Here is a 12,655-nt window from a genome sequence, read left to right on the forward strand (position 1 = left end):
GCTTGTGTATTCAGCTTCAGCTGAACTCCTGGAAATTGTGTTTTGCTTCTTACATTTCTTGGAAACAATAGATTCTCCTAACTTTACCAAGTAGCCAGATCTTCTTGAGAATGGACATGATGCCCAATCTGCATCACAGTATGCAAAGACTTCTGTATTTGCTTGACTGGACATTAATACTCCTTGTCCAAGTTTCTTCTTAATGTGTTTGACTTGTCTGATAGCAGCATCCATGTGAGATTTTTTTTATTGTTGTAGAAACTGACTGAGAGTCTGGACACTATAAGCAATATCAGGTCTGGTCATAGTGAGATACAACAGTTTTCCTATGAGTCTCTGATAAGCATGCAGATTAGCTGGTGGATCAGTGGGTCCTTGCTCATTTTTATAGATATGATCATCACACTCCTTAGTTGTCAGCTTAATGTTTGTGTCTATAGGTGTAGCAGCTGGTTTAGCAGCACCAAGTCCCAATTCAGATACAAGCTCTAATGCATATTTTCTCTGGTGCATCAGAATACTTTCTTTTGATCTTGGAAATTCAATACCTATTGACACCTAATTTTGTCCCTTCCAAAGTCTAATTTTATTCATTTTTAGTTCACCTTACCATGTGTCCAACCCCATGAAATTATATCCCACAAAAATACAAAAATAAACAAAAAATAATAACTCTAACTAATTTATCTTATCCTAACAACCTACCCAATCAAAAGTTTCGACCTCCCTACCCACTCATATTTTTATCCTCACAATAACAAACTAAAAGAAATAATATATGCGGGACCCACCAAAATTCCCACATCATAACAAATCCATGCCAATTATAAAAGAAAAATTCTAAGAGGGAAAAAGGGGAGGCTCATTCTTTGATCGTCATCTTCTCCACAATAACAACAATCAAAAAATAATCTTCCTCACAACAACAACAACAACAACAACAACAACAACAAAATTTTAAAAAAAGGGCGTCGGTGAACAGTAATCGGTGAATAGTATCGGTGAACAGTAACGGCGTGAAAAGTGACGGTGAACGGTTCATTATTTTTTGAGTTGGATTGTTGGTGTTAAGGTTCGGCTCGAGGTTTCCAGGTGCGGACTCTCTTTATTCGAATAACATTGAGTTTGAAAGCTTCAAATTTAAGGTCCAATTCTTTCTTCTCTTTTATTTAATTCTTATGTGATTGTGATTGCATGTGATTCGATACCGTGGTTTGTTTGTTGATGTGAACTATTGGTGACATTTGGGTGTGTGATGTGCTAAGCATGATTGGTGAATTTTCGTTATTCTCGATTGGTGGATTGTGTATTGAAATGGGTTAATCACGTGGTTGAAAATGAATTAAGGTGGGGATTAAAAATGGAGGAAAATGAATATTGATTAATTTTGATGTATTGATAATGTTGAACATGATAGAATTGTGATACGTTGAAATTGGTAGGCAAACATAGGCCGGGTAGGCAAATTTAGGAATAACGATTTGTTGGAGTGTTTGAATATGTGCGTGAATAGCACTTTCTACTTTATTGCACGAAAAGTTTAAATTTTACTTATTTGGCCGGCGAATGCCCCGAAGAATTTGTATTGATTTATCCAGGGAATGCCCCGAAGTAGCATGTACGCAAAGGAGGCTCGTGATCAAGGCCTGGAACGTCGGGTGAATTTTAGTTTAGGATTAGCTTAGAATAGAATAGGTTTTATATTTCAGCACCTCTTTTATTTTGGATTGTATAACTTGGACTGAACATTATTTTGGTTTGTTTTGAATTTTGTGTGATTTGTTTGTTTTCTTGTTTTGTGTGTTTATGTGGTTTGTACATTTGTAATGTCAAATTAGCCGATACGCTCCACCAAGCGACCGTGGTCAAACCACGGGATCGAGGGGTGCCTAACACCTTCCTCTTAGTCAACAAAATTCCTTAGCCGGAATCTCTGTTTGCGGATCAGTCTTTAGAGTCAAACCATTTCAAAAAGGATTTTTCAAAGGTGACTTGGCACACTGGATTATGCCAAGTGGCAACTCTGAATAAGAAAAAAAAATAATGTAAATAATCCTTTTTTTTTCAAAAAAAAATTTTCATTTTTGTCATCTTAATAATAAAACCCTTTCGAACTTAAAATACATATCTTTTTTTTGGAGTCAAAAAAGGGGTGTGACAGCTCTGGCGACTCTGCTGGGGACTTGTTTAGAATTCGAGCTTATTTTGGAGTCGTATCGGCTTTGTTTGGCACTATAGGTGTATAAACATTTTGTTTGTGTTGTTTTGTGTTATTGTTTTATCATTGTGGAATGTTTTCGTGCTCTTTATGTACAGTATTTCTCCTATGTGTTACCACTTTTATATCTGGCATCATGTGTCTACCCCCAGGCCTTCTTTCTGCAACAAGTCCGTAGTACACGTGTTGTACACGACCTCTAGTTGAGTCACCCTTATTTTAGAGGGGGAGCCGCCAGTGTTATGGAGTAGGTGGAAAGCAAAGCAGCCACTATCGACCATACGCTCCCCCGAACAGCTTTGTTAGTGAACCCCAACGTAGGTCAGCCTTTAGGTCATGCTTATGTGCATCATATTGAAGACCTAGCAGGGCCCACTTGGCCCTTTGTAGGAGACTCACCTCTAAGGCATCCCTACGTGCTAAACATTGCATATTTGAGGGTAACGAGGTTATTTGACCGACTGGTTTGGGAAAAAACATGAGTTAAAAGCAAAGTGTGTAGGCAAGAAATTGTTGAAAAAAAAGAAGAAGAAAAAAAAAGTGAAGAAAAAAAAAGATTTGGTAGTTTTTGGGGTTCTTTATGGCTTTAGTTTTTCACAATTCAAAAAAAAAAAAATACTTTTTGCACTCATTTCCCACAAAATCAAAAACGTTAAAAAATTTTCCTTTTATTTCTTTAGTAAGCACTCATAATTCGAAAACTCAAAAATATTTTTTCCTTTCAATAGGAGCTTTGTACATTCTTATAGAGTGAAAATGCCAAAAAGATTTTCCTTCGTAATTGTTGGTGTCAGTTTTAGTTGAAGTGTCTAATTAAAAATCCAAAAAGAGATTTTATTTGTTTGTCTTTGGTTGTGTCTCTTAAGTTAGGGTCAATCTATTAGTTAATCATTAATTGTCTAATCTGGATGAACTACGCACCCCTGATTCTCTTCTTTCGGGAGTGAGATACGTAGGCAGCCTATTGTTAGTTCGGGGATCCTATTTAAAAAATTCAAAAAGATTTTCTTCACTCTTTATTTAGAGTAGGTGTATCATACATATCTTGAAAAGAAAAAATACAAAAAAAAAAGAAAAAAAGATTTTCCTCAATAGTCGTAGATTTCATTTTTGGTTGATCTTATTTCAATAATTCAAAAAGATTTTCTTCACTCTTTATTTAGAGAAAGTGTTTCATATACATCTTTAAAAGAAAACTACAAAAAGATTTTTCTTTAATAGGTTCAAGTTTCATTTTCATATGGGAATTTTAAACGTGAAAATGCAAAAAGAGTCTATTCTTTTGACAATTTGTTATTTTCTTCTCTTTTTAAAGTTTCAAGAAAAGAAAAAATAAAGGAAAAGGTTTAGTTGTCCATTTTGGCAAAACTTCACGAACTACGCACACCTGATTCTCCTTTTTCAGGGGTGAGATACGTAGGCGCCCTTCTTGGGTTCGGTGATCTTTTCTAAAAAAAAAAACGGTTTTGAAGAAAAAATGTTGAACTCTAACATATTTGTTACCTCTTGTTCAATTAGTTTAAGGTGGTTGGTTTGTGGCTTCTTGGCTGGTTCTCCATATCACACCAAATCCAAAGAAGGGTTAGTTGTGTCCAACAAGGATATAGAGAGCAGCATCATGGATGAAACAAAGAGTCAGAAAATTGAGAGTTTAAAGGAAGAGAATTTGAGACTGAGACAACAAATGGTGGAAATGTACAGAGCTTGGGCCAATGGGCTGCCTCCACCTCCATTCCCCACTTTTGTCCCTGCAAATACCTTGAGTCTTCCACCAAAATTGTAAAGTCAGTTTCTTACTTTTGTTGATACATCACAGCATGTCGTAGAATCCATTTCACATCAAATGCACCCCAATGATTCCGCCTCTCCTTCTTTAGCTCCTCAGTATAAGCCTACCACATTCATAGCACCACACACCGTCTGTGCTTTTATTGCTCAACCTTATACTGAGGCTTCCACATTGCCTATCAATCCAACAGTTGTGCTGCCCCAATCTACTAGTGGACCCATGTTCAAGGCTCTTGATGATCATTGCTATACTCTTGATCCTACAGTTAGGTTAAGAGGAACGCCAAAATTTCTTACCAAGAAGCCTAGTGTACCAGAAAAATCAGAGAAAATGGTGGGGAAAATGAAGAGTGTAGAAAATGATATGGAAATTTTCCTGGGACTTGTGGGTAAAGAAGATGTTTCATATAAAGAATGGGGCATGTCTTCAAGTATCAGCCTTCTTCAAAGCTTTGAGATATCGAAACTTGAGGAACATGATGGGCAGAAGGATTCTGTGAAACATTTGGGAGGATATTGAAATCAATCCAGGGAAACTGAAGGAAAGAAGAAGGGAAACACACCTATTGTCTTTCCAGAGCCAAAGCAGAGTTTGAGAGGTATAACTCACCAATATTGTCAGCCTCAATCCCGAGCTTACATATCAAATCCACTTAGTCATCTACAACAAGGTGCCTCTTTTCAAAATCCAAGGAGTTTCATTCCACTTCCTCAATGTACTTTGAATAATGCACAATTGTTTACCCATCCATCTTCTTATCCACAATGGTATGCACCTGTCCCTCAACATCATCCTCAACCCCCACAAATTTACCAAGGAATCTCTAAATCCACGTTTCATCCAAGGCCAGATTACGGAATGCTGATGAAGGAAAAGGATAATTTTACTCCTATTGAGAAATCTTATGCGTGTTTGTTCCAGAGATTGAGACATAGGGGCATGATTACTCCTCTTCTTGGGCACACTCTTAATCGACGTTCAAGAAATTTTGATCCTAATGCACGTTGTGCTTATCATTCTGATGCTCAGGGTCATAGCATTGAAGATTGTCTAGATTTGAAAAGAGAAATTGAAAAGATGATTCAAGATGAATCAATTATGGTGCAGAACATGAACAGTGAGGAAAGATCTAGTCATGCTGATATGCAAACCAGTGGCTAAGATGTCAGGCTGAGCAATTGGGAAGTCTCCCCTCTCCTTACTAGGAAGGGGTTTGGTAGCTTATTTTGTTTTATTTTCTGTTCTCCGAATTATTTTAGGGTTGTAGTTCAGGATTTGTCTTGTTTTGTCTTTTTGTTGTTTATGTTCAAACCGTTCTATCTTTTGTTTCGACTAAATGAAGTGTCTCATTTTCCTTTGTGTTTTAAATATGTGTGGTTTGTTTGTTTTCTTTAGATAGTACATTTTGTGTTGACTCTAGTGATATGACATGCTAGTGAAATTTTCAGTCAGATCTTAAAATCCAGTTTAAGCATGAACATTGAATCAGAGGGTTAAAGTTAGAAAAAGAGAGCATATGAGAAAATAGATTGGTAAAAATCATAATTAAAGATTTCTAGAAGACACACTTCCTTGTAAGGAGACGCACTTCCTTGGTTGGGTAATTCAAACAACATTTGTAAGGAGATGCACTTCCTTGTTAGAGCAATTCAAGAGACGTTTATTCGGAGACACACTTCCTTGTTTTTGTAATTCAAGCGATGTTGGTAAGGAGAAGCACTTCCTTGTTTGGACAATTCAAGCAATATTGTAAGGAGATGCACTTCCTTTATTTGGTTAATTCAAGAAACATTTGTGAGGATACACACTTCCTTGTTTGATTAATTCAAGAGACATTTGTTAGGAGACGCACTTCCTTATTTAGTAATTTGATCGACATTTGTAAGGAGACACACTTCCTTGATTGGTTAATTCAAGCAAAATTTGTTAGGAGACGCACTTCCTTATTTTGGTAATTCAAGCGGTGCTTGTAAGGAGATGTACTTCCTTGTTTGGTTAATTCAAGCAACATTTGTAAGGAGACGCACTTCCTTTTTTGGACAATTCAAGCAATATTGTAAGGAGATGCACTTCCTTTATTGGGTTAATTTAAGAAACATTTATGAGGAGATGCACTTCCTTGTTTGAGTAATTCAAGAGACATTTGTTAGGAGACACACTTCCTTATTTGGTAATTCGATCGACATTTGTAAGGAGACGCACTTCCTTGATTGGTTAATTCAAGCAAAATTTGTTAGGAGACGCACTTCCTTATTTTGGTAATTCAAGCGGTGTTGGAAAGGAGATGCACTTCCTTGTTCGGTTAATTCAAGCAACATTTGCAAGGAGATGCTCTTCCTTGTTTAGGCAATTCGAGTAACATTTGTAAGGAGAAGTACTTTCGTGTTTGGTTAATTCATGAAAACATTTCTAAGGAGAGGCACTTCCTTGTTTGGTTTATTCAAGAAGCATTTATGAGGAGACGCACTTCCTTGTTTGAGTAATTCAAGCGGCATTGGTAAGGAGATGCACTTCCTTGTTTTGATAATTCAAGCAACATTGGTAAGGAGATGCACTTCCTTGATTGGGTATTTTGAATTTTGATTTTTAGGTGTTGCACGTCCTTGTTTTGATAATTTAAGCAACATTGGAAAGGAGATGCACTTCCTTGATTGGGTATTTCGAATTTTGATTTTTAGGTGATGCACTTCCTAACTTGAGTCTTGATTCTAGAAAATGCACTTTCTAGTCAAGTTATTGCACTTAATCCTTTGGAGACGCACTTCCTTGCTAGTTTTCATTTGTCAGGTGACACTTTTAACTTAAACTTCTAACTCACCTTAATTCTTAGGAGACGTACTTCCTAGTCTTGTTTATTCAATTGTACTCTCAAGAGATGCATTTCTTGTTCAGAGTCTTGATTCATTATTGCAACATGCAAGTAGGTATGATGTGACTTTTCCAAAAGTCTTCTAATGATAAACTTGGGCAAAAATTCAATTTCTGTTTTTGAAACTTTACTTTTCCGGCAAATAAAACCTCTTTATAATAATATTTGTTTGGAATAATTTTCATTCTAGTTTTGATGTGATTTCAGGAGCCTGTCCGAAGCATAGGGCGAATAAATGAAAAAACAAGCAACAAGGTGAAGAAATTGAAAGTTAAACAGATTGAAAAATAGCAAGTCAGGAGCCCGCCAGCAGAATAGGGTGAAGAAGTTGAAAGCATGGCAACAAGTTGATGAAATAGCAAGTCAGGAACCCGCCTGGAGAATAGGGTGAAGAAATGAAAAGTCAAGCAACAAAGTGAAGAATTTGAAAGTCAAGCAACAAGGTGAAGAAGTTGAAAACAAAGCAGCAACGTGAAAAGTTGTGAAAAATATCAAGTCAGGAGCCCGCCTGAAGAATAGGGTGAGAAAATTGAAATTCAAGCAACGAGGTGAAACAATTTAAAGCCAAACAACAAGTTGATGAAATTGAAAGTCAGGAGCCCGCCTGAAGAATAAGGTAATGAAACTCAAGTCAAAAGTCCAGAAGAAGCTGCATAGATAGGATTTTGTAATTTCATTTATGTTTTGAACTTGTAATTTTCATTTTTGATGTACTAACAGAGTTGCGGACTGGAACCTCAACAGAACCTCACTCGACTCTCCAACTCGGCATAGTCCTTCTCTTTCCAATCCTTTGAAATACCCGTGACTTGATTATCTCATAACTTGGGTAGGTAGGATGTCTTAAGTCAAGACACGGTTGTCCTTCTTCCTTCTGTTTCTTTCTTTGAATAATGGTCAGGTCAAAATTTGGTCTCGCTGTCTACTTCTTTGTCTGAAAATACTTTGTGTTTACATTCAAAGGGGGCATGATGTAGACACCTAATTTTGTCCCTCCCGATGTCTAATTTTATTCATTTTTAGTTCACCTTACCATGTGTCCAACCCCATGTAATTATATCCCACAAAAATACAAAAATAAACAAAAGACAATACCTCTAACTAATTTATCATATCCTAACAACCTACCCAATCAAAAGCTTCAACCTCCCTACCCACTCATATTTTTATCCTCACAATAACAAACTAAAAGAAAGAATATATGCGGGACCCACCAAAATTCCCACATCATAACAAATCCATGCCCATTATAAGAGAAAAATTCTAAGAGGGAAAAAGAGGAGGCTCATTCTTTGATCATCATCTTCTCCACAATAACAACAATCACAAAATAATCTTCCTCACAAGAACAACAACAACAACAACAAAAGAAAAAAAAAAAAGGGCGCCGGTGAACAGTAACTAGTGAACAGAGTTTTGTGCACCTGTTGCACCATTTGCTGAGCTTGAAGATTCCTCAACATTTGCACCATTGTTAGAAGGTATCACCATTGTTGTAAATCGATTTCTTGAGATTCTTGAAACTGAATGTCGCGGAAGCTAAAACTTAATCTTCGAAGTCAGCATAAAATTGTATGGCTCTGATACCATGAACAGAATCAAAGTTCTTGGTATATGAACTCTGTAAGTTGCAGATTAGAGAAGAAGGAAGAAGAGAGAACAGAGAAGAAATGGAATGGAGAGCTTGATCATTGATTGAATCTTGTGTTTTCTTAGCTTTACATGTAGTGAGTAGCGTGTGTATATATTGTTACATGGAAGGATCTAGAAGCTAACTTCCTAACTAACTCTATCAACTACACTTCACACAGTTAGTTAACTAACTTCCTGAAATAGCTTAACTGTTACATTGAACTTGTAGCTCTTTCTTCTTCTTTCAACATGATTGAACAATATTACCTACTGATAAAAAGAGACAAAATGACTAGGATAAATGATATCAACTAAAAGAGGGTAAAAGACAATAAAAGTGGTCAATAATGCAAAGCATGTGTCATCCAATACATGGTAACTTCTTAACACAAGATACTTATCTCCCCTCATATGAAGCAGTCAATGAAGTAGGTGTCACGTCCCAAAAACCTCATGGGCGTCACTGGCTCCCGCTAACAACACTTGTCGAGAGAACCAACTTTCCATGCATTCACAATGTATACAACACAGAGATAAAAATGTGTACAACTTCAAATGCATGAAATAATAATTAAACGCATAGTAATGATCCAGCAAGATATCGCAAAACGATTTACGAAAACAACAGTAGTTTAGGTAACAAATCTCTAACCCAAACCTCACATTAGACAATGGAGCATCTAAACAAAGTTATATGAGTTCAGCTTTCGGGCATGCAACCCAACAAAAAGAAATATAAGCTAAAAATAACTAAAGCTGGAGGACAGCCTCCACGAACAATGCGAAGGTTCACATTAGCAACAAAATCCACACGTAAAGATCGTCTGCCACAAGTCTCTCTCCGCAACCGTATCTGTAGGTATGCAAGTAAGGAGTGACCTATATAACTATAACCCAGTAAGATCCTCGGCTCGCTACTTTAAGTACTCCTAGGACAAGTATTAGAAAATACAACAACACCAAGAACATATAGTTATTACACACATGAAATATATCATAATAAGATGTCCAACGAGACCAACAATCATTCCTCGAAAATTATATATCTCAACACAATTTATACAAAGTACTTATCACCATTTGAAATCAAAGTAATTACCCAACACCAGAAGTTCTGGACCACATACCCAATGTGCCAAATATCAAGAATATACACAATACTCAGGAAACGTACACAATGTCCCATATCAAATAAAAAAGCATACACAATGCTAAGTAAGGCATACACAATGCTCAAAGGAAGCATACACAATGCCCCAATGAAATTAGGAAGCATACATAATGCCCCCAATCTCACAGTGCACAATCATATCACATCACAAAATAATTTATAAAAGGAGTATTAGTATTCTTAAGCATGAAGTATATGTGTCTGGCCATGAAGACCGTCGATTCTACCAAGCATACGCTCGTCCCAACACATGGACCGGGTAAATATACATATATCTTATAAACATATTTGTAAAGAAAGCACCCAAAGTTTAAAGTCTCACTTACCGCGCAAATGACAAGTTCCTCAGTCTTGCAATGTGTAATACACCAAACAGACAGCCTCCAATGATTTCAATCTAATAAAAATATTACTTAACGATGCCAATTGTGCTAGCCGATGTCAAGTCTCAATACTCCTAACCTTCTAGTTTAAAGTTAAACCTTAATATCTCATACCTTAAGCGATGAATTAAAAATTATCTCTATCCAACCTAATTTCTCAATAATAATCTCATACAAATTAGTTACCTGACCATTTGATCTCATTAGCCACAAACATTATAAGAAACTCTTAAATGCGTATTCAAAACTCCACCAATGCAATGAATTTGCAAAGTTGTACAGCAAGTACTTTTGTTTTCACGTTCAGGGAGTTAACATGTCTAAAATCAATTAATATCAATAAAAATTAGGAGTCCCACAACATGAATATGATCCCTTTTCTCTCTCTACTCATTGCTCAATAATTACATTATCAAAAACCATCATTAACTAATCAATAGCTTCCACTCTATCTCATTAACTCCATTAGGACCAATCTTCCGAAGTACTCTTTGTGTGCACAGTTTTCATGCTAAAGAATTAGGAACAAGATGAGTACCTTATAAATGTGAAGTTTCGCAGTGAGTGTTACTGGCTAATGTTATTCTACATCGTTGGCTCACTCTCTTCCAAGAGTAAAGAGGCCAATTGCCCTAATTCTTTTCTTTTCTACTCCTTTGAAGAAGTTGCTGCTTTTGAAAACATAAGAAACTATTTACCCTACCTTTTACTCCCTCATTAGAATGTGCCACAAATATAAGAGGAGAAGGTTTTTGTCTTTTGGCTTGCCAACTTTAATTATATTAATTAACAATAATAATGGATAATTACCCACTTACCCTTCATAAAAATTTGAATTATTACAGTAGGTACAGAAAGCAGAGTACAGTCGAAAATGAACTTGAAAGAGACAACACTAAATGAACTAATAAAATTCATACCTCGCTAGATTCCATAGACTGATGCCGAATAGAGATTATGTCAGATGAGTTGACTGGATACTTGTTAATGGGGAGATGAGGAAGATAACGTTGACAAAGAATTGTTACAGCAACAAGAAAAACTCCACTTGCAAGGACCATGGAGATTGCCTTAGACACAGAAATGCTTCTCTACAATCCAAAAGGAGAAAATATTATTATCCATTTGGTTTCGGAAGACACCTTTGTCACACCCCTTTTTTACCAAAAAAAAAAAAGAGATTTGATTTTAAGTTTCGAAAGATTTTTTATCATTAAAGTGACAAAAAATTGAAAATCTGTTTCGAAAAAGGATTGTTTACATTTTTTATTCAGAGTCAACACTTGGCATAATCCGGTGTGCTAAGTCACCTTAGAAAGATCCTTTTCAAAATAGTTTGACTCTTTAAACTGGTTTGCAAACAGAGATTTCGGCTAAGGAATTTTGTTGACTGAGGGAAAGGTGTTAGGCACCCTTCGATCCCGTGGTTCTACCACGGTCGCTTGGTAGAGTGTATCGGCTAATTTGGCACTACGAATGTACAAACCACACAAAAATACGTAAAACAATCAAACAAACACCCAAAACAAAATAAATCTAAAGAAAAATATTCACTCCAATTATACAGTCCAAAATAAATAAAAATAAGAAAATAAATCCTATCTAACCTACACTAATCCTAACTACACTCCCGTGCTTTACCCGATACCATGGGCCTTCATCACGATCATCTTCCGCCAACATAATACGTCGGGGCATTCCCCGGTGAGCAAATACAAATGGTTTTGGGGCATTCCCCGACTAAATGAGTACATTTTTTAATTTTTTTGTGTGATAAAATAGAACGAACCATTCACACACATATTCAAAACACTCAACAAATCGTTACTCCTAAATTTGCCTACCCCCTACCATTTTCCTAACAATTCACAGCCTAAAACATGATACTATTGAACTTAAAAAAAGTCGACGTTTATTCTGAATCAAGCCATCATCACTGAACCAACATAAACCGATATTCACTTTTAACAATTTTCAATATTTTCCCCAAAATCCAACTTAACCCCAAATTCACTATGTGATTAACATGCTTCACACCAAGATTAACAATTAGATAACAACGAATAAAATTATCTCAACCAAAACTTACACCATTCAAAATAAGAGAGATAAAGAGATATACAATTGGACCTCAATTGTTGGTTTTATTCCAAACAAGCAGTGATGGATCAAAATCACAGAGCAATGGAACCTCGACCCAATAGGAACCTTAACGTCAAATCTGAAACTCGAACAAACCAACCCAAATCCGAATTAACCCGAATGAACCAACTGACCCATTTTATTTTTTTTATCGTTGTTAGATGGAATTTGGTCGGAATAGACTAAAATAGCTCGAATTGCGCCATTCTGGTCATTGGCTCACCATTTTCGTCTAGAGTTCAATGGGAAACTGAGAAAAGGGGTTGGGAGTCGTTGTTTCGCACCACTAGAGCTTTGGAGAGCTCAGACAACGGTGAGAAGCAATGAAGACGAACCAGATTTTAATCGCTCTCAGGCAAAATTTGCCGGAGCAGTACCCTTTTTTTTATTCTCCCTCTGACTGGTGTGTGCGTGTATGTATCGATGAGTAAATTGTGAAACTGGTTAGGTG

The 12,655-nt window shown here is 36.4% G+C and overlaps 1 protein-coding gene across 1 annotated transcript in view; it reads right to left on the reverse strand.

Annotated features, from left to right (window-relative positions):
- Nucleotides 1-246: 246 nt before the first annotated feature.
- LOC107869348 (receptor kinase-like protein Xa21) overlaps nt 247-12,655 on the reverse strand; it is a 33,763-nt gene continuing 21,354 nt past the window's right edge. Inside the window, exons 4-5 of the mRNA XM_047395614.1 lie at nt 10,983-11,153; nt 247-504 (exon numbers count right to left, since the gene is read on the reverse strand). Coding sequence (XP_047251570.1) covers nt 247-504; nt 10,983-11,153 — 429 coding nt within the window. The remainder of the gene's footprint in view (nt 505-10,982; nt 11,154-12,655) is intronic.

This window comes from Capsicum annuum, chromosome 8, assembly GCF_002878395.1.
Source record: "Capsicum annuum cultivar UCD-10X-F1 chromosome 8, UCD10Xv1.1, whole genome shotgun sequence".
NCBI classification, from domain to species: Eukaryota; Viridiplantae; Streptophyta; class Magnoliopsida; order Solanales; family Solanaceae; genus Capsicum; species Capsicum annuum.